This window comes from Sus scrofa, chromosome 17 (genome assembly GCF_054392235.1).
Source record: "Sus scrofa isolate SSC_HxYL_T2T_F1_AM1 chromosome 17, Sscrofa_HxYL_maternal_Yorkshire_Landrace_v2.0, whole genome shotgun sequence".
Classification (NCBI taxonomy): Eukaryota; Metazoa; Chordata; class Mammalia; order Artiodactyla; family Suidae; genus Sus; species Sus scrofa.
In genome coordinates, this window is record NC_139399.1 from 45416768 (window position 1) to 45438100 (window position 21333).

A 21333-nucleotide genomic window follows, 5' to 3' on the forward strand; every position below is an offset into this window, starting at 1 on the left:
TTTCTACATCAATGTCTCCCACATATTCATCTGCAGCCCAAACTTCTCCCCTCAGCTTGAGACTCATAATCCAACTGCCTACTCAGCATCTCCACTTGGATGCCCAGGTGGATTATGTGCCTGGTTTGAGCCCTTGTGATTCCTTGCCCATACCCTTTAACTTGTTACTGCCCTGATTTTCCCAGTTTAGGAAGTGAAACCACCATTTGACCAGCTGCTCCAACCAAAAACTTATGATGTCTTGATTCCTCTTTTCCCCTTTCACCCCCTTCCAACCCATCAGCATACTGTTGGTTCAACATCCCAAATTTAAGCAATCCAATGGCATCTCACCACTCTGGGTCACTTAAGTAGCCTCCTCACTGGCCTCCCTACTCCCACATACTATTCTCCCCAAAGAAGCCAGAAGAACAAGCTTTTAAATTTTAAATTATATCACCTCCATTCTTCCACTAAAATAAAAAACAAACCAACCTTCAATGGCTTCCCCTTACCCATGAAATAAAATCCTAACTCCTCACATGGCCTTAGGGCCCTACCTTTGTCACTGCCCACCCTTCTTCCCCACCTCTTCACCCCTTTCTCCCCCTCACTGGTTGCTCAACCTTATCGACCTCTTTACTGTCTTCAGGTGAGCTCAACTCATTCCTACCTCAGGGCTTTAACCCAAGCTCTTAGCCTGGAAGGTTCCTCCCTGAGCACCTGATAAAGTACCTGGCATACAGTGGGTGCTCAACAAAAACTCTGAAACAGGAAAGAACTTGGTATATTGGTACTGGAGGAAGACAGAGTATGCCAGGATGACTCAGTAGAGTAAGATGATGAATAAGGAGTTATGGAGTTTCAAGGGGAGTATCATGACCACACTTGTCTTTTGAAAAGACCCTTTTGGTTTCTGCCTGTATCCGTGGAGCATGAGACCCAGGAAGACCTGTGAGGAAGAAGACCAGAACTTGGATGGTGGCCGTGGACACAGAGAAATGGGCAGATCTCTTCACTTAAATACTACATTATCTGTATGCTGTCGTCCCCCCTCTTTCCTGAGTCACCTTTGTATCTCTAGTGCCCTGCTGGTCCTGGCACAGAGAAGGGATCCACAAATGTTTACTGACCATACCTATTGTAAGGACTAAAGGAGAGAAGGTCCATGAAAGGGACTGGCACAAGATGGAGGTGGCATAAAAAAAAACAAATCTGAACCCAGTCTAACTCCTAGGCTCAGAGAGGGGTTTGCCCCAGGTTTGCTTCCACAGCCAGTCAAAGGCAGAGGCGGGGCTGGCAAAGGTGGGGCTAGAGCTAGAGGCTCCTAGGAGAGGCCCAGCAGTAGTGGACAATGGTTCTGTCCTATCCTAAGTTCCACCCCCTCTGCCACCACCTGTCCCTCTAGCTAAAAAGAACTCTTTCACTGCCCTCAGGACAGCTGTATACTCAGGACTAGGCCTGATGTACTCAAAGGGTACAGGAGGGTCTGATACTCTAAGCTTTGGGGTTTTTGGTGCCCAGGGAACTGAGGACTTGCAGTAACACCTGTTCCAGGACAAGCCAAGAGGAAAAATAGCAAAACCCTCCCTGAGCCTCAGTTTCTTCATCTGTAAAGTGGGAATAACCATCCCTAACCTTCCTATGAGCCCTGAAGATTAAAGAAGATGCAACATGGGCAAGCACAGTATGCCCTCCCTAATGGAGACTTCCTTCCTCCAACCCTACCCTGCCAAGCTCCTCCACTTCCAAATGCAGTCTTACCTCCTCCCATACAACCCAAAGCCCTCAACCCTAACTCACCCATCTCTCCACAGTATGACAAGCCCTTTTTCCAACTCTCCCACTGACATGACCTTGATTTAACCTTTCTAGGCTTCCACTTCATTCACACCACAGGGACAAGAGTCTGCTCTGGGCTGCAACTTGATAAACAACTATTGGTAAGTTACTATTTCCACAGAATCTTTCCAAGTCATTTCCTATTACACCTTCAGCTTCTTCCTCTGTATAATGGGATAAAGTCCACCTCTAAAGGTCATTCTGTAAACAAATGCAAACCCCCAGATACACAGCTCCATAAATATTGATGCCTTTCTCTGGGTAGAATGGTGTCTTGAATTTACTTTAAAAACTGATAGTCTGCCTGAACAGTTTTTTCCTGAAAGGTCAGTGGGGCTGTTTCAGATGTGTTCACTTATATACTGTGGTGAAAAGGTGAGCAGGATCTGGATTTATATCCTGCTCCACCACCTCCCAGCTATAAGATCATGGACAAGTTAACCTTTTTTCCTGTATCTCAGTATACTCATTGTAAAATGATAAAGTAACAGCCCCTATCCTAAAAAACCGTGAGAAGAAAATGAATTAATCTAGAATAAAGGTAGAAGGCAGTGCCCATTCCACAGTAAAAGCCCAGTAAACATTAACTATCAATGCACAGCTTCAATCCCTAGGAGAGCAGTAAGGATTTTTCTAGCCACTCCAAAATTTCTTCGAGATTCTCTGTACGATTGTCCCTGTTGGCCAGGTGGGTGACCCCAGAGGTTGAGTAACAAGCCCAAAGTCCCTTGTAAGTGGACTAGTGCTTGTGTCGGCTCAGTCTCCAGGCCTCTCCTCACGTGCCCTTCGGGGTCTTAATGACCTCGTCTTCCCTGTAGGTGGCCCAGAGAGGGATAAGCACTTGCCCAGGACCACCCAGGGGGCCAAAGAGCTGGTCCAGACCCAGGAGGCAGGATCCAGGCTCCCCGGTGTTGGCCCCAGCAGGTGCCATTGGTCCCAGGCCTCGGTTAGGTGTGCGCTCCCCGCCCGCCCCAGCCGGCTCCGTGTGGAACACGCCGCGAGTTCACCACTCCGCAGCCCGCGCCGCTGCACCCGGCCTCGCGGGGCACGCCGGGACTCGTAGTGCGCGGCCGCCTCCGAAGACCTGCTCATGGCGGCGGAAGAACTCCAGCCCCCAGAAGGCCTCGCGCGGCCAAAGACCGCGCCAAGCCAGCGATTCAAGGGGCTCCTCCTGAGCGCCCCGATTCGGCCCTGTGGCTGCCGTCCCAGCAGGCCCCTACCCTGCATGTCCAGGGACTCACCGACTTTGTAAGGCAGCTTCTCCGACATGCTGGCGGCGCTTCCACACGTAGTGATGGACACGAGCGAAGGGGGCCGGCCTTGGGCTGGGGACAAACGCAGGGCGGGCGGCGCCGGGCAGGGATCTGCGAGTGGCACCGGCGCCTTTAAATATCTTACCGTAGCTTGCATATTCATGAGTCCCGCTGGTGCTGAGCGGTCGGGGCGGGGCCCAACGCAGGGGGGCGGGGCCCAACGGAGGGGGGCGGGACCAGAACGGACTTTGGTTGGGGTTCAGACCAGTTTTTAGCTTACGGGGACCTTCCACCTCCCGAGCAGCGTAGCGAAAGGAGTTCCAGGAGAGGCCTGATATCAAACCTGAGGCCATCTTTAACTTCATTCATTCAATCAGTGAATCCGACGCCAAAACCGAGTGAAATTGAAATTCCAACCAGTTCACTTCCCAGAACCTCAATTTCCTCTTCTATAAATTGGGCAGAATGATACCTACCATACAAATAGGTAAAGTTGCAATATGTCAACACCTAGCACATGGGAGACCTTCCACCCTCCTCCCACCATGCTGAGTTTAGGTAGATTTGTATGCATTTTTAATACTTTTACTACATATGCATAAATCATTAAATGCTTCATAGAAGTCACTCTGTGTTTAAAACCTTTATTTAAATAGTGCCATACTGTACTTACTCTTCTGCAACTTGCTTTTTTTCTGTTAATATTTGTAAGGGTCATGCATAGAGTTTTGCTGCTGTATAGTATTTTATTGTATACATCGTGTGATTAATTTACCTGTTCTATATTCAGATTTTATACAGTCTGCCATTATTGTGTATATGAAAAAATGAACATTGCCTCTTAGCCCATGAGTAGGTGTCCTGGAACCATAAGTGTACTCAGGGGTGGAGTTTTTGAGATAAAGGCACATTTTTAACTTTCCTAGATATTACCAAATTGTTTTCCAAGGTAGCTCATCCTATCACCAGCAGTGTCTGAGAGGGCTTGTTGATCCACATCCCTGTCATCACTTGTCAGTCTGACAGAATTGTTTTTTTCTTTTTTGCTTTTTAGGGCTGCACCTGTGGCATATGGAAGTTCCCAGGCTAGAGATCAAATCGGAGCTGTAGCTGCCAGCCACAGCCACAGGAATGCCAGATCCTTAACCCACTAAACCATGCATTGCTTAGTTTTGACTGTTTCACCTTTGTGTAAATGAAATCATAGGATACATATTCTTCTGCAACTTACTTTTCTCTTTCAGTTCTATTTTTTTTTTTTTTTTTTTTTTTTGGCAGTGCCTTTGGCATGTGGAAGTTCCCAAGGAGGGATCTAACCTGAGCCACAGCAGCAACCCAAGCTGGTGCAGTGACAACACCAGATCCTTAACCTGCTGCACCGCAGGAGAATTCCTCAACATTGTTGGTTTGTTTTGTTGTTGTTGTTGTTGTTTTTTCCTGTCTTTTGTCTTTTCCATACACCTGCAGTATATGGAATTTCCCAGGCTAAGGGTCGAATTGGAGCTGTGGCTGTAGTGTAGGCCGGCAGCTACACCACAGCCACAACAACGCAAGATCCGAGCCACATCTGTGACCTACACCACAGCTCATGGCAATGCCAGATCCTTAACTCACTGACAAGGCCAGGGATCGAACCTGCATCCTCATGGATACTAGTCTGGTTCCATAACCACTGAGCCACAACAGGAATTCCCTCAACACTGCTTTTGAGAGTCATTTCTGTAAGGGCTATAGCTGTGGTTCATTTATTTTCATTTCTGTATAATCCACTTATTTACTTATTCTATTTTTGATGGACATTGGATTGTTTCAGTTTTTTTTTTTTTTTTTTTTGCTGCCATAAAGACTACTGCTTAATATTCTCATGTGTGTGTACCTATATGGATATAGATGTAGATATATTTGTGAGCCAAATTGCTTGAATACATACACTCATGTCCAACTTAACTAGGTAATATGAAACTATTTCCCAAGCAGTTATCTCAGTCTATACTCCGATCAACAGTGGATTAAAAAATCTTATTTTGGGTAGTTCCCATCATGGCACAGTAGAAACGAATCCAACTAGGAACCATGAGGTTGCAGGTTCGATCCCTGGCCTCGCTTAGTGGGTAAAGGATCTGGCGTTGCCATGAGCTGTTCTGTAGGTCGCAGATGCAGCCTGGGTCCTGAGTTGCTGTGGCTCTGGTGTAGGCTACAGCTACAGCTCTGATGTGACTCCTAGCCTGGGAACCTCCACATGCCACAGGTGTGCCTCTAAAAAGACCTAAAAATTCCTGTTTTATGCCCTTATCATCACTTCCTATTATCAAATTTTTAATTTTTTTGCCAATCTGACAGGCATGAAATATCTTGTGGTTTTAATTTGTATTTCTTTGACTTCTAATGAGGAAAATTTCCATTCACGTCTCTGCCAGTTTAAAACTAGGTGGTTTGTTTTTCTTTTCAACTTATAGGAATTCTTTACATAATCTCAATACTAGTCCTTTGCTAATTACATGTGTTGAAAATGTCTTCTCCAGGTTTGTGGTTTGTCTTCTCACTCCCTCTATGTTGTTTTTGGATAAATACAGATTCTCAGTTTTGCTGTAGTCAAATTTTTCAGTCTTTTCCCTTAGTGTTAGTGGGAGTTTTTGTCTTATTTTAGAAAACCTAAATACCCCAAGGTCATAAAGAATTTCTCCTATACTGTTATCCCAAAGTTTTATAATTCAAATATAAGGTATGAGGTAGGAATATAAGGTATGAGGTAGGAATTCTATTTCATTTTTTTACACATGGATAAGCAGTTGTTCCAGCGTCCCTTGTTATCCTTCTCCCAGTGACCTATAGGTCCATCTGTCATACATTAAGTGTCCATCAATACATGGGTTATTTCTGCACTATTTTGATGCATTGATCTATCTATGCACTGATTTTTTTCATGGCCACATATGAAAGTTTCCAGGCCAGGGATCAAATTTGAGCCACAGCTGCAACCTACACCACAGCTGCAGCAGTGCTGGGTCCTTAACCAACTGTGCCACAGCAGGAACTCCTATAAAGTGTCTTTTTGATCAATTTTTTTTCTCAAATATTATTACATTCCTTACAACATATCTGACAAGGACAGGAGTGCACCTGAGGTGGAGGAGGAGAACTGACAACTTTGCCCTTTTCTATTTTTTCACTGTTGTAATTTTAGCATTATTGGGACTTGCCATTTCTTTGCATGGATATTTTGAAGACACTTGTCTTTTTTGTGGGGTTAATATAGGAAACCTGGTAACATACTGTTTATGCTTGCTGAGCCTGACAGGGGCACACACTGCACACAACAGACAACAGTGTACTGCAGAATGCTGAAAGGCAATAGTTAGGGTCCCACTGTCCACCCCTCCCCAGGTGTGGACCCCTTTCTGTCTGGAATTCTCTGCTACCGCACATGACACTGACCCTCAGACAAAGATCAGACATACAGACCAAGTAAGGATAACAATATTAATTAATGACAAAAATCCATCTAAGTGTATATTGTACCTTGAGAGATACCAGCTACGAACATGTTTGCTAATACAGGTATAGTAAATTCATTCGAACAAAACTTTTGGAGACACTGGCCTCAGGAGAAGGTCCAAGCACCTTAGTCTGGGCTTCAAGGCCCTCCCTGGTGTGGACCCTACTCATCTACCTCACCTTGTCTCCTTGCCAATAGCATCACAGTCCGCGTGATAGCAACCCAAAACTTAGGGATGGTTCTCACATGCCCACTGTGTTCTTTCCTGCCTTGATACTCTTCGCTTTCTCCCTGGATGCTCCCTGACCCCAGTCTTCCTGTCTAAATCCCACTTGTCCTTTAAGTCCCAGCCCTTTCTTCACCCCCCTGGCCAGGATAGATAACCCTTCTGTGCGCCCACAAAATTCCTAGTGCAACTCCAGCGCTATGCTTTACACATTGTTTTATACCATCTTTGCGGGGCGGGGAGGGGGTGCTCCTTCTCTCTTTAGCCCCAGGATCCAGTACAGGCCCTGGTTAATTTCTAAAATAATAAGTATTGGGAGTTCCCAATGTAGTGTAGTAGAAACAAATCCGACCGGTAACCATGATTATGTGGGTTCAGTCCCTGGCCTCGCTCAGCGGGTTGAGGATCCCATCTTGCCAGTAGGCTGTGGTGTAGGTAACAGACGTGGCTCGGATCCCACATTTCTGTGGCTGTGGTATAGGCCAGCAGCTGTGGCTTCCATTTGACCCTTAGCCTGGGAACTTACACGTGCCGCAGTGAGCCCTAGAAAGCAAAGTAATAATAATAATAATAATATAAGTATTTATAAAAACCAGAAGTTGGAGTTCCCACTGTGGCGTATTGGGTTAAGAATCCGGCTGCAGGAGTTCCCGTTGTATCACAGCAGAAGCAGTATCCATGAGGATTCAGTTTCGATCCCTGGCCTTGCTCAGTGGGTCATCAATCCAGTATTGCTGTGAGCTGTGGTTTAGGTCACAGACACAGCTCAAATCTGGCGTTGCTGTGGCTGGGGTGTAGGCCAGTGGCGACTACAGCTCAAATTTGACCCCTAGCCTGGGAACCTCCCTATGCTGTGGTTGTGGCCTTAAAAAGACCAGAAAAAAAGAAAAAAGAAAGAAAAGAAAAGAAAAAAGAATCCAGCTGGCTGCAGTGGCTCAGGTCACTGTGGAGGTGCAGGTTTGATTCCTAGTCTGGGAATCTCCATATGCCCCACGTGTGCCCATAAAAAGAAGAAACAAAACAAAACAAGGTGAAGTTATTTATTCATTCATTAAGTATTGATCGAGTTCTGTTGTCTGCCAGGCATGGAGCTAGCTTTCTGAGAATGAAGCTGTGATCAAGCCAGACCCAGCTGGCATTTGCATTCTAGTGGGCCTGGGGTGGAAAGTAAAAAATAAATAAATGAGCAAGCAATTTCAGAGGAGTATTTGTTTATCCTGCCCAAAGGCCTTTGCACATGCTGTTTCCTCTGCTTAAAGTTCTTCCTGATCCTTTGTACAAGCTACTGCTCTTCCTTGTAAATCAGGTATGCCAAAATGTAGCTTGCTTTATTATCATTTTTCTGTGACTCAGTGGGAAGAAGGAAGCCCTCAGTGGCTTTTGAAGTCCCTCCCAACCTAAGACACTGTGTTTCCCATTGCAGCAATGTCGTCAGCCCTATTCTGCTCCCTTGGGCTCCTAGGAAAATCATCCTGGGGAGTTCCCATCGTGGCACAGCGGAAATGAATCCGACTAGGAGCCATGAGGTTTCGAGTTCGATCCCTGGCCTTGCTCAGTGGATTAAAGATCCAGCATTGCCATGAGCTATGGTGTGGCTCACAGATGTGGCTCGGATCTGGCGATGCTCGTGGCTGTGGCGTAGGCCAACAGTTGTAGCTCTGATTAGGCCCCTGGCCTGGGAACTACAGGTGTGGCCCTAAAAAAAAAGAAAAAAAAAATCATCCTGGCATATAGCTGACGGTTAATTTGTTGTATGGTTGATTGATCGAATGAACGAACATAGTTACATTTTAGCTTTTGACATTAAGTCAAATTTATTTTTCATTCTAATGTAGAAAAGTAGAAAAATAGAGAAAGGGTAAACAAGTACCTGTCTTAGCCTGAGTCTCATAGAAAGTAGAACTCATAACAGAGGCTTTAAGTGTAAGACTTTTGGGGTGTGTGATCCAGCGGTGCAGACTGAGGGAGGGCGAGGGAGCAGTGGGCAGCTGTATTGGTGGGCTGGCCACCACTCTGGGCTGCCGAATCCCACCATGGAAGAACCTGAGGAATTGAATGAAATGTGTTTCTCTATCCACAACTTGCTACGTAATTTGCAGGACCCTGTACAAATGAAAATGCCAAGCCCTTGGAGTTCTCTTGTGGTGCAGCAGGTTAAGGATCTAGCACTGTCACTGCAGTGGCTCTGGTCACTGCTGTGGCATGGGTTTGATCCCTGGCCCCGGAACTTCCACATGCCACAGGTGTGGCCCAAAATTAAAATTAAAAATTAAAAAAGAAAAAAAGAAAATGCAGAACCCTAGTTCAAAGGTGAGGAATGAGGGGAATGCCATCAAAGATACTAAAATAGGAGTTCCCCTTGTGGTGCAGTGGAAATGAATCTGAGTAGTATCTATGAGGATATGGGTTCGATCCCTGGCCTTGCTCAGTGGGTTAAAGGATCTGGCATTGCCGTAAGCTGTGGTGTAGGTCACAGATGAGGCTCAGATCTGGCGTTGCTATTGCTGTGGCATAGGCTGGCTGCTGCAGTTCCAATTCGACTCCTAGCCTGGTAACTTCCATATGCCAAGGGTTTGGCCCTAAAAAGCAAAAAAAAAAGATAATAAAATATAGAGCTTCCCTACTCTTCTGAAGTTCCTCTCTTGACTTGATTTGCTATTTAATGTCAGCCTAACTAAAGAAAAATGTAATTTAAATTTTACGATTAATCTTTATATTTTACAATGCCACTTTTAAAGATAAATATAAGAGCGTCTAGCTCATATATAGAATCACCAAAATTATGCAATTTATATTTCACAACTTGTACTTGCATATGTGTTTTGTTCTAACCAGAAAGAGGAAACACTGCACAAAAACGATTTCATTTTACTTTTATGGGTTTTTTTCTTTTTTTTTTTTTTTTTTGGCCTTTTAGGGCCCCACCTGTGGCATACGGATGTTTTCAGGCTAAAGGTTGAATCAGAGCTACAGCTGCCGAACTAAACCACAGCTCACAGCAATGCGGAATCCCCAGTCCACTGATTAAGGCCAGGGATCGAACCTGCATCCTCATGGATACTAGTCGGATTCATTTCTTTCCGATGCACCACTATAGGGACTCCCTCATTTTACTTTTTGGTATGTGCACATTTTATCAACACTCTGCCTTTAGCTTGCCAATGAATAAGGAGGGACAGAAAAGAAAAAGAACTATGGATTTTCCCATCTTTCCCTTTCCTTCTACATTTTCAGCATGTTGGGCTAGTACAGATACGTAACATGAGGAAGACATGCTAGGGTCCCTTGGTTAAGGTTTTTCTGTGTCAAGTCAATTTCCAGTTTGTACTGGCTTTGTCTTGCTAAACTCCACACATCGTGCGTCCACTGGACTCCTATGTCCATGAGACTTTGAGACCATAACATCCATGCAAAGATACCCTAGTCATATCACTCATTTGAGGGAAAAAAGGGGGAAATATTTATCCACCAGCTTGCAACCCCAAAAGGTCCAGATCTCTCCCCACAGGTCATTAACCCACTGAACTTCCAGGAGCTGCATACAAACGCTCTGAGCAACCAGCCTTAGCACATGAGCTAAAGGTGTGGGCCAGGCACAGCCAGGGATGCACTGCACAGAACTAGTAGGACCTTATGCAGAATCAATTTCCAATAGCAAGTCTGGTCTGCGAGCCAGGTGAGTTTAAAAGAATCCGAAGTGGGGTACAGAAGGGTCTGACGTAGACAGCGGATCCTCCTCCCACTTGCCCCACAGTGCTCTCACCATTTACCATAGTTTTTATCTTTTTTTCCTATCATTTTTATCTCTAATATATAGATTTTATAGAAGTTCCCTGGTGATCTAACAGGTTAAGGATCACTGCTAGGGTGCAAGATCCATCCCTGGTCAGGGAACTTCTGCATGCCACAGGCTCGGCCAAAAAAAAAAAAAAAAAAAAAAAAAAAATAGGTAGATAAATTTTATATACATAATATATACTTATATATATAATTTTTATGTTGCTATATGAAGATAATTTTCCTTTTCAAGAGTTCCCATCATGGTGCAGCAGAAACGAATCTGACTGGGAACCATGAGGTTTCGGGTTCAATCCCTGGCCTCACTCGGTGGGTTAAGGATCTGGCGGCCCTAAAAAGACCAAAAAAAGAAAAAAAAAATTTTCCTTTTCAATTTTTGAGATATTCACAAACCATAAAATTCACCATTTTATTTTTATTTATTTATTTATTTTATTTTTGTCTTTTTGCCTTTTCTAGTGCCGATCCTGCGGCATATAGAGGTTCCCAGGCTGGGGGTCGAATTAGAGCTGTAGCCACCGGCCTACGCCATAGCCACAGCCATGCGGGATCCAAGCCACGTCTGCAACCTACAGCTCACAGCAACACGGGATCCTTAACCCACTGAGCAAGGCCAGGGATCAAACCTGCAACCTCATGATTCGTTAACCACTGAGCCATGACAGGAACTCCAAAATTCACCATTTTAAAATGTGGTTTCAGAAGTTCCCTTGTGGCACAGCAGAACTGGCTTGTCACTGTGGTGGCTTGGGTCAGTCCTGGCCCAGGAGCTTCCACATGACAAAGGAACAGCCAGAAAAAAAAAAAGGAAAAAAAAGAAATCTTCCACCCAATAGCAGTCAATTCCTATTCTTCCCTCCCACTAGCCCCTGGCAACCACTAACCAATGCACTTTATGTTTCAATAGGTTTACCTATTCTGGACATTTCGTATAAATTAAATCACACAATATGTGACCTTTTTTCATTTTTACTTGAGGTATAATTTTTATACAATGATAGCACAGAACTTAAATACAGTCTAGATGAATTTTAACAAATGCCTACATCCATGTAACCTATACTCCAGCAAGAAAAGAGAATATTTTTGAGGATAAGGTATTTTACAGTGCACATGAAGTGGATATATCACACCACTCTCATGGAATAATAGGGTCTTTCCATTTTTTCGCTATAAGTACAGTGAGTTGTTCATTCATGCAGAATTTCCTGTATATTTTGGATCATTTTCTTTTTTTTTTCTTTTTTTCTTTTTTTCTGTGCAGATACATCCCCAATCTGCTAATTCTTTTTTTTTTTTTCCCCCACTGTACAGCAAGGGGGTCAGGTTATCCTTACATGTATACATTACAATTACATTTTTTCCCCCACCCTTTGTTCTGTTGCAACATGAGTATCTAGACAAAGTGGATCATTTTCTTGGAGGGAAAAATCCTAGAATTCGAAGTAACTTGACCAAAGGATATAAGCATTTTAAAAGGTCCTCCTGATTTATTGCCCTGTTGTTTTCTAAAAGTCATCTGCAGTTTCTGAGTTTGTCACGACATGTCCATCATCATTTATAATATCCTTCTTTTCTTTTTTCTTTCTTTTTTTTTGCTAATTTGGTAAGTGAAAATGATGCATAATTTAAATGTACATTTATTTACCATTGGAACTAAAGCTTTCCTGTTCCAGAATAAATCTAGTGAGAACATCCCACTGAAAGGTTCTGATGATCCATTTGGATCTATGTAGCCTAGTGTGAGATGCTTTATATTCCATTTGTTTCTTCAGAGGCAATTTCCACAACCCCCATCACTGACACATTCTGTGGTAGAGATAACTGCCACCTCTCCCATTGCCTCTAATGCTTCTTACCTCATTTTTGACACTCCTGCTGTAGATCCTGGGGAGGCATATCACCTTTCTGAGCCTCAATTTTTCTTACTGTAAAGTGGGAATCATAATAATAATATCAACTCAGAGGGTTGGTGCTAATCAAAAAATATCTTCACATGAGTACAGCGCTGTCCAGGTTGCAAAGCACTGTCGAATCCATTTTCTCACATTGAAAAGTTAATAACTTTTTCTATTAAACAGATGTATATAATGTAGAAAACAGAAAAGTATAAAAACTGTAATTCAGAGATCATTACTGTTACCACTTTTACATGTTTTATGTATTTGAAATCATATTGTATAGCGATGTTCTTGGGGATTTTTTGTGGTTCGATTTTTGCTGCGTGGGATTTTTTTCTGGCCGCACCCACGGTGTATGGAAGTTCCTGGGCAAGGGATTGAACCAATGTCACAGCAGTGACCTGAGCCACAGCAATGACAATGCCAGATCCTTAACCTGCTGTGCCACCAGGGAATTCCTATAGACATATTCTCATACCTCTTTTTTTCAACTTATCACATGAGCTAGCTTCAAAACGCTCTCAATTTGTGCCTGGTTGTATTCAAAGTCCTTTGTAAATAGTAACTCATTCAGAGATCCCATTGTGGCTCAGTGGGTTAAGAACCTGACTAATATCCATGAGGATATGGGTTGGATCCCTGGCCTCCCTCAGTAGGATCTGGCATCACAGTAAGCTGCGATGTAGATCACAGACAGGGCTGTGGATGTGGATCTTGTTGCTGTGGATGTGGCATAGGCCAGCAGCTCCAGCTCCAATTCAGTGTCTAGCCTGGGAACTTCCATATGCCAAGGGTGTGGCCTCTCAAAAAAACAAAAGAACTCATTTAATCCTCATAACAGCATTAAGTAGGTTTTTTACATATTGCAAATGAGGAAACTGGCACAGCGAAGTTTCATAACTTGCCCATAGTTAACGCAGCTAATAAGAAAAGGAGCTAGAATTTGAACCCAGTCAAACTCCAGAATCAGCTCTTAACTCCTAGGCAGTTTCTCTCACTACAGAATATTCCAGCCTATGGAAATATCACAGTTTATATAACCAAATTCCTCTCATTTCAGTTTCACTTAATATAAATACACATCAACATGTCCCCCCTCTGATGCATTATGGCTTCATGTAAATTTGTAGAAATAGAATTACTTTTGGAGTTCCCGTCATGGCTCAGTGGTTAATGAACCCAACCAGTATCCATGAGGATGCAGGTTTGATCCCTGGCCTCACTCAGTGTTGCCGTGACCTGTGGTGTAGGTGGCAGACGAACCTCGGATCCAGAGTTGCTATGACTGGCGTAGGCCAGCGGCTACAGCTCCAATTCAACCCCTAGCCTAGGAATCTCCATGTACCACTGGTATGGCCATAAAAAGACAAAAAAAAAAAAAAACAAAAACTTGCTTAAGGAATGTCAATTTTTGTCAAAGTCTTTTTGTCAAAGATTGAATTTGCCAAATTAATTACCTTCGAAATTTGGTTCCTGGTATTGATACTCTCCAAAATTGAGTATAATTTCATATTTCAAATATTTTCTAATTTATTGGGTGAAAAAATTTTGCCGTACTCTCCCCAACAATAAGCATTATTTTTTTTTCTCTTTTTTGGTCACACCCGCAACACGTGGCAATTCCTGGGCCAGGGATTGAAACTGCACCCAGCACCAATCCGAGCCACTGCAGTGACAACACCAGATCTTAACCCACTTTGCCATAAGAGAACTCTAGCATTATTACTTGTTAATTAAACTTGTTAATTTGAGATAAATATAGATTCACATGCAGTTGTAAGAAATAGTACAGCCTTGGAGTTCCCGTCGTGGTGCAGTGGTTAATGAATCCGACTAGGAACCATGAGGTTGCGGGTTCAATCCCTGGCCTTGCTCAGTGGGTTAACGATCCGGCATTGCCGTGAGCTGTGGTATGGGTTGCAGACGTGGCTCGGATCCTGCGTTGCTGTGGCTCTGGCGTAGGCGGACAGCTACAGCTCCGATTCGACCCCTAGCCTGGGAACCTCCATATGCTGTGGGAGCGGCCCAAGAAATAGCAAAAAAAAAAGACCAAAAAAAAAAAAAAAAAAAAAAAAGAAAGAAATAGTACAGAGAGGTTCCATGGTCCTTTTACCCAGTTTCCCTCAATGGTAAATCTTGCAAAACAATGTACAAAAATCACAATCAAGATTCTGACAATGATATGGTCAAGATACAGAGCATTTCCATCACCGCAAGAATCCCTCATGTTGCATTTTTATAGCCATACCCACTTCTCCTCTACACCTATCCCCTTCTTTTTTTTTACTTATTTTATTTTTTTTTTCATAATTTTTTTTTATTTTCCCACTGTACAGCAAGGGGGTCGGGGTTATCCTTACATGTATACATTACAATTACATTTTTTCCCCCACCTTTTCTTCTGTTGCAACATGAGTATCTAGACAAAGTTCTCAATGCTATTCAGCAGGATCTCCTTGTAAATCTATTCTAAGTTGTGTCTGATAAGCCCAAGCTTCCGATCCCTCCCACTCCCTCCCCCTCCCATCAGGCAGCCACAAGTCTCTTCTCCAAGTCCATGATTTTCTTTTCTGAGGAGATGTTCATTTGTGCTGGATATTAGATTCCAGTTATAAGTGATATCATATGGTATTTGTCTTTGTCTTTCTGGCTCATTTCACTCAGTATGAGATTCTCTAGTTCCATCCATGTTGCTGCAAATGGCATTATGTCATTCTTTTTTATGGCTGAGTAGTATTCCATTGTGTATACATACCACATCTTCCGAATCCAATCATCTGTCGGTGGACATTTGGGTTGTTTCCATGTCCCGGCTATTGTGAATAGTGCTGCAATGAACATGGGGGTGCACGTGTCTCTTTCAAGTAGAGTTTTGTCCGGATAGATGCCCAAGAGTGGGATGGCGGGGTCATATGGAAGTTCTATGTATAGATTTCTAAGGTATCTCCAAACTGTTCTCCATAGTGGCTGTACCAGTTTACATTCCCACCAACAGTGCAGGAGGGTTCCCTTTTCTCCACAGCCCCTCCAGCACTTGTTATTTATGGATTTATTAATGATGGCCATTCTGACTGGTGTGAAGTGATATCTCATGGTAGTTTTGATTTGCATTTCTCTTATAATCAGCGATGTTGAGCATTTTTTTCATGTATTTGTTGGCCATCTGTATATCTTCTTTGGAGAAATGTCTATTCAGGTCTTTTGCCCATTTTTCCATTGATTGATTGGTTTTTTTGCTGTTAGGTTGTATAAGTTGTTTATATATTCTAGAGATTAAGCCCTTGTCAGTTGCATCATTTGAAACTGTTTTCTCCCATTCTGTAAGTTGTCTTTTTGTTTTCTTTTGGGTTTCCTTTGCTGTGCAAAAGCTTTTCAGTTTGATGAGGTCCCCTATCCCCTTCTTAACTCCTGGCAATCCCTGGTCCATCTCTCTAATTTTTTTTTTTTTTTTTTTTTTTTTTTTTTGCCACCAGCAGCACATGGAGTTCCTGGGCCAGGGATCAGATCCAAGCCGGTAGCTACCACCCAAGCCACAGTGGTGGCAATGCCAGATTCCCTAATCTACTCTACCGGGCAGGGGATCGAACCTGCATCCAGCACTTGCAAGATGCCTGCAATCCTGTTGCACCACAGCAGGAACTCCTTTATCATTTCAAGAATGTTATGTAACTGGAATCATATACTATATAACATGCTGGGCAGACTGACATTTCCAATTTTCCAATAATCCTCTGGGGATTCATCCAGGTTCCTACACCTATCAGTAGTTCATTCCTTTTTATTGCTGAGTAGTATTCCTTGGTATGGGTGCACTACTTTGTTTAACCAGTCACTCACTGAAAGACATCTGGGTTGTTTTGAGTTTTTGACTCTTAGAGATAAAGCTGCTATGAATATTTGTGTACAGGTTTTCATGTGAATATAAGTTTTCATTTTTTCAGAAGTGCAATTGTTGGGTTGTAAGGAAGTTGCATATTTTGTTTTATGCCAAATTGTTTTCCATTGCCCATTAGCAATGTAAGAGTGATTCAGTTTCTCCACACCCTCTCCACCATTTGGGGTGTCACTGTTTTAGTTTAGCCATTTTGATAGATGTATAGTAATACTTCATTGTGATTTTAATTCGCATTTCCCTGATGTTGAACGTTTTTTTCATATGTATATTCACCATTTGTATAGCCTCTTTGGTGAAATATCTCTTTCATGTTTTTTGCCCATTTTCTTTTCTTTCTTTTTTTTTTTTTTTTTGTCTTTTGTCCTTTTAGGGCCATGCCTGCAGCATATAGGGGTTCCCGGGCTTAGGGTCTAATTGGCGCTACAGCTGCCAGCCTGCACCACAGCCATAGCAACGCCAGATCCGAGCTGCATCTGCAACCTACACCTTAGCTCACAGCAACGCTGGATCCTTTACCCATTGATTGAGGCCAGGGATTGAACCCACAACCTCATGGTTCCTAGTCAGATTCGTTTCCACTGCGCCATGACAGGAACTCATTTTTTTTTTTTTTTGTCTTTTTGCTATTTCTTGGGCCGCTCCCGCCACATATGGGGGTTCCCAGGCTAGGGGTCTAATCGGAGCTGTAGCCACCGGCCTACGCCAGAGCCACAGCAACGCGGGATCTGAGCCGCGTCTGCAACCTACACCACAGCTTACGGCAACACTGGATCTTTAACCCACTGGGCAAGGCCAGGGATTGAACCTACAACCTCATGGTTCCTAGTCAGATTCGTTAACCACTGAGCCATGATGGGAACTCCTGCTTTGTCTTCTTGATAGATTGACTCTTTTATCATTATATGATGAAAAAGAAACAAAATAAATCAGGGAGGGAAAGAGATCTCTTATTAGTGCCAAATAAAGGTGGAATCCAGGCGCTCCCTGTGGTTTGGGGGTGGGGTGGGGGGTTAATAATTTTTCCTTTTAAGTTTACTATCAGACTGATAAAAATTAAAGTGTGATAACTGTTAGTTTTCTGTTGGTGAAGCTGTGGAGAAGCAGGTCCCTTCACGCATTGCTTTTCATGTTGTACATTGGTCCAGTTTTCATGAGCAACACTCTGTAATAGCTAACAAGATTACAAACTCACATACCCTTTGCCCAAGCAGTTCCACTTCTAGGAATTTATCCCAAAGATATGAGAACATGAGTTGAAATGACATTAAGAGCGAAAGATTGGAAATAGTCTAAACATCCACCAGTAGGATATTTTTTAAATAAATGATAATATTGGCTACAGGGTAGAATACTTTGGGTGGCCCCTTTTTAAAAAGGTGATGTTTATTTATAGATATGGAACAATCCATTGTCAAGACGAAATATTAAGTGAAGGAAAAAGAAAGGATTGGCAGAACAGTGGGCCTAGTATGTTATTGTGTAAAAAGAAAAAAAAACCTTGCAAATAGGTTTTTGCCTATTTTCATACATAGGCATGTAGATAAATAGATGCATACGTATCAGGCTGTGTTCACAAACAACTACTAACAGTGCTAGAGGAGGGGCTGTCCGCCCACTCTGCTGAAGGCCACAGGGGACAAATAATTGTCAGACCCCCCCTTCTCCCCAGCCTGGCGCCAGCAGCAGGCTCTGGGGAGGCTGAGGGGCCCGGGAAACAATGGGCAGAGACAGACCAGGCCCTGTGGCCTCATCGCCCGCCCTTTGAACCCGCCCTTTAGTTGTTTGCTTTTGCCGACATTTAGGTCCCCAGCTTGGAGGGTGGAGAGGGGCGGAGAGGGGCGGAGAGGGAAGGAGCCTGTCCATTGGCCAAGGGGCCCTCCCGACTGCCTTGCTCAGATTCGGGATTAATTGGGATGCTGAGGACAAGGATGTCTTCTTTGGGGGATGAGATAAAAGAATACAGTTCTGGGACACCCCCACTGCTCCACCCCATCAGGGTGTCTCCCCCTCTCCCCAGTTCCTTCCACGCCCCTAACTCCAGGCCCCCTCAAGTTTGTGAACTTCCCTTGGGTCCGCTTTGGCTTTGATGTCACTGCTGGGCAGTGGAGTACTGAAGCGGGGGTTTTCTTAGAGAGCTTGGAACAGCCTCTCCCCCACGCTGCCACTTAATGCTTCTCATCCCAGACCGCCACGTGGAAAGCACCCAATATTTGTGGAATGAATTAACACTCCCAGATGTCTGCCTAGGAGCCCGCGTTGTGGTGTTTCTCGTCTTCAGCCCTCAGACCTGGCTGTCTTTGGGATGGGGGTCACAAGCTCCCCAAGTCCGACTTATGTCCCCAACTGAGACTGGGTGTCCTCTTGACTCAATTCGCATTCCAGTCCAGGCTCCCATGATCCTGTTATACTAACACTTACTGGGAGCCTGGTCCAGGGACCCTAGGAACCCAGAGGTCTGGGATTTTACTTCTTCATTTCTCAGATGATCCTTTCCCTTGAGGAGAGATAGACACGGAACATGGGATGTTCTGAGAGCTTGAATCAGGGCTGCCCCGGGTCCGGAGGTCGTCCTGAAGTGGAGAAAGGACGAGTTCAGCCGACAAAGAGGAAGGAGGCTGCTCCCCAGCACGCTGCCCCTCTGCTGGGCTCCTTTTGTTGGGAGTCCCAACAGCACCCCCACCTCCGAACTGCCTCTCCGTCTGGAGCCCATCTTTACCCAGTAGTGCCAGGAGAGGGCACCCTGCTCCTAGCTTTGGCTTCAGCCTGCCGCACCCTGTGATCTCACATAAAACCCCTGGGAGATGGGCAACATTTTTAAATGTAGGACTTCCCATTGTGGCGCAGCGGAAACAAATCTGACTAGTAACCATGAGGTTGCAGGTTCAGTCCCTGGCTTTGCTGAGTGGGTTAAGGATCTGGTGCTGCTGTGAGCTGTGATGTAGGTCGCAGATGTGGCTTGGATCATGTGTTGCTGTGCCTGTGGCATAGGCCAGAGAGTGAAGCTCCAACTCAACCCTAGCCTGGGGGAACCTCCATATGTGCAGGTATGGCCCTTAAAAAAATGCACTTTATTGCTACCTCTCATAGAAGAAACTAAGGTTCAGAGAATTTTGATGGACATGGCTAGAGGGTAGTCTTTTGACTTGGTTTGAGTCTTTAGCCTGTGGAAGTATCTGCTCTGGGTATTGATAGTGACACCTAGAATAATGATATCAGTTAACATTTGAGTACTTCTTATGTGCCACTCTATAAGGTAGGTGCTGCAATTATACCCATCTTACAGATTTAAAAAAAACTGAGGCTTCTAGTTAGGAAGTGCCAATGATGTCTGGTCTAGAACCTCTGCTAATAAGCACAGTGCCACCCTGCTTTCCATAATGCCCTCCCCCACCACCCTACGTTCATTTGAGAGTGCTAGGACCCAAGAAGGAACAGGAAAAGACCTTGCTCCCCTAAGTGCCATCTTAGTGAGCATGTGTGTGTATGTGTGTATACGGTCATACAAACCCTTGCACATGTCCATTCACACCTGTATACATTCCCAAAAGCAAAAAGCAGGAAAAAAAAAAAAAAGCACCTGTATACATTCCCCACCGTCACACCCAAATACACACACACATATTTCACATTCTCACATACTGACACGTATTCAGACTCTTACCCACACTCTGTTGGGTTCAGCCGTTGACTGGGCTTTAACTAACTGCCAGGACCCTGAGGCCCAAGGGAGCTTCAGCCAGTGATGTGTAAACTCTGTGTGATGCTCCGCTCCTCCCTTCTTCTTCCCTTGCATTCATTCCAAAAACATTGCTGGGAATCGCTCAGTGGAACACCAGTGGGTGACTCAGACCTGGCCCCTGCCTTCAAGGAGCTTCCTTCCTGTGACAGCCACTCCCACACAGATCATCCATGCTGGGACAGGTCTGAGCAGAGTGTCCAGAGTGGACAGAGGGGTCAGCCTGGGGCTGTGGAGGTTTCTCAGAGGAAAAGGTACCCACTTGGGTCTTCAGAAAAAGCTAGGCAGAAAAAGCAGGAAGAAACTGTCCAGGGGTGGGAACATTTGCACAAAAGGGGGGAAAAATAGCACCTCACATCATGAACTGTTTTAAATCCTTTAAGTAGATTATCCCATTTAACCACCTCAACAACCCTGTGGGATAAAATCATTATTTACTGCATTTTATAGATAAGAAAACTGAGGGTGAAAGGCCTCAGAGTAAAGATCAGAACCCAGCTCTTCCTTGCTCAGGGCCGAGGCTCTTGGCCCCAGAGCCCTGCTGCTTTGGCTGTGACCACTTCTGCTTCCCACACATATTCACCCTTCTTCTCTTTCCCTCTACAACTGAAGGGGACACTCATAGGTGCACCGATATAGTGTCACCCTCCCTCTCCCTCCAAAACTTATCTAAATAAGGTGCTTCCTTTATCCAATGTGCAGTGCTCTTCTGCCCAAGAACTTACAGGTAGAGTGCCCTTAGGGATCACACAGTTTTGTTTTGTTTTTGACCCACAGATTTAGAAAATGTGTTATATGTGCCCCTAACTTTTTTTTCCTTTTAAAGATTGTTTTGTATTATACTTGGTTTACAAGGCCCCTAACTTCTTCACAGAGGATTGAAAGCTCAGAAGGCTGTGAATTCCTCCAGAGCAGCTGCCAAAGTTTGGGCATCTCAGGATCCCAGCATCCCAGCCTCCCAGCATCCAGGCCTGCCCCAGGACTGCTGCCTGGTTAAGGTTTGTGGACTGGAATGGATGATGCATAAATTTAAGCAAAGGTTTGAACACAGTAATCCTTGGGATGTTTGCCCTGTAGCTGTTTTCTGATATTTTGAGTTAGTTGCCATTCACTTTAATTGGGAGATTTCATATGGAAAGCTGTATTTCTAGCTTCTCTTGAAAAATTATCAGGGAGTTCCTGATGTGGTACAGTTGTTAAGGATCTG

General features: G+C 44.2%; 2 protein-coding genes across 3 annotated transcripts in view; one reads left to right on the plus strand and one right to left on the minus strand.

Moving 5' to 3' along the window:
- The window catches only part of AHCY (adenosylhomocysteinase), an 18295-nt gene extending 15113 nt beyond the window's left edge, over positions 1 to 3182 (minus strand). Inside the window, exon 1 of the mRNA NM_001011727.1 lies at positions 3063 to 3182. Coding sequence (NP_001011727.1) covers positions 3063 to 3090 — 28 coding nt within the window. The 5' untranslated portion in view covers positions 3091 to 3182. The remainder of the gene's footprint in view (positions 1 to 3062) is intronic.
- The window catches only part of LOC146395273 (uncharacterized), a 23928-nt gene extending 2804 nt beyond the window's left edge, over positions 1 to 21124 (plus strand). The window contains exons 2-3 of one of the 2 annotated variants that reach the window (XR_014832207.1): positions 1855 to 1922; positions 21001 to 21124. Coding sequence is in view for 1 of the 2 variants with exons in the window: in XM_085003651.1 (XP_084859777.1) it covers positions 1855 to 1922; positions 2640 to 2996 (425 nt within the window). In the remaining variant the exon portion in view is untranslated. Of the gene's footprint in view, positions 1 to 1854; positions 1923 to 2639; positions 3700 to 21000 lie in introns of those variants that run through there. The other variant, XM_085003651.1, reaches the window with a different exon arrangement.
- Positions 21125 to 21333: the final 209 nt, after the last annotated feature.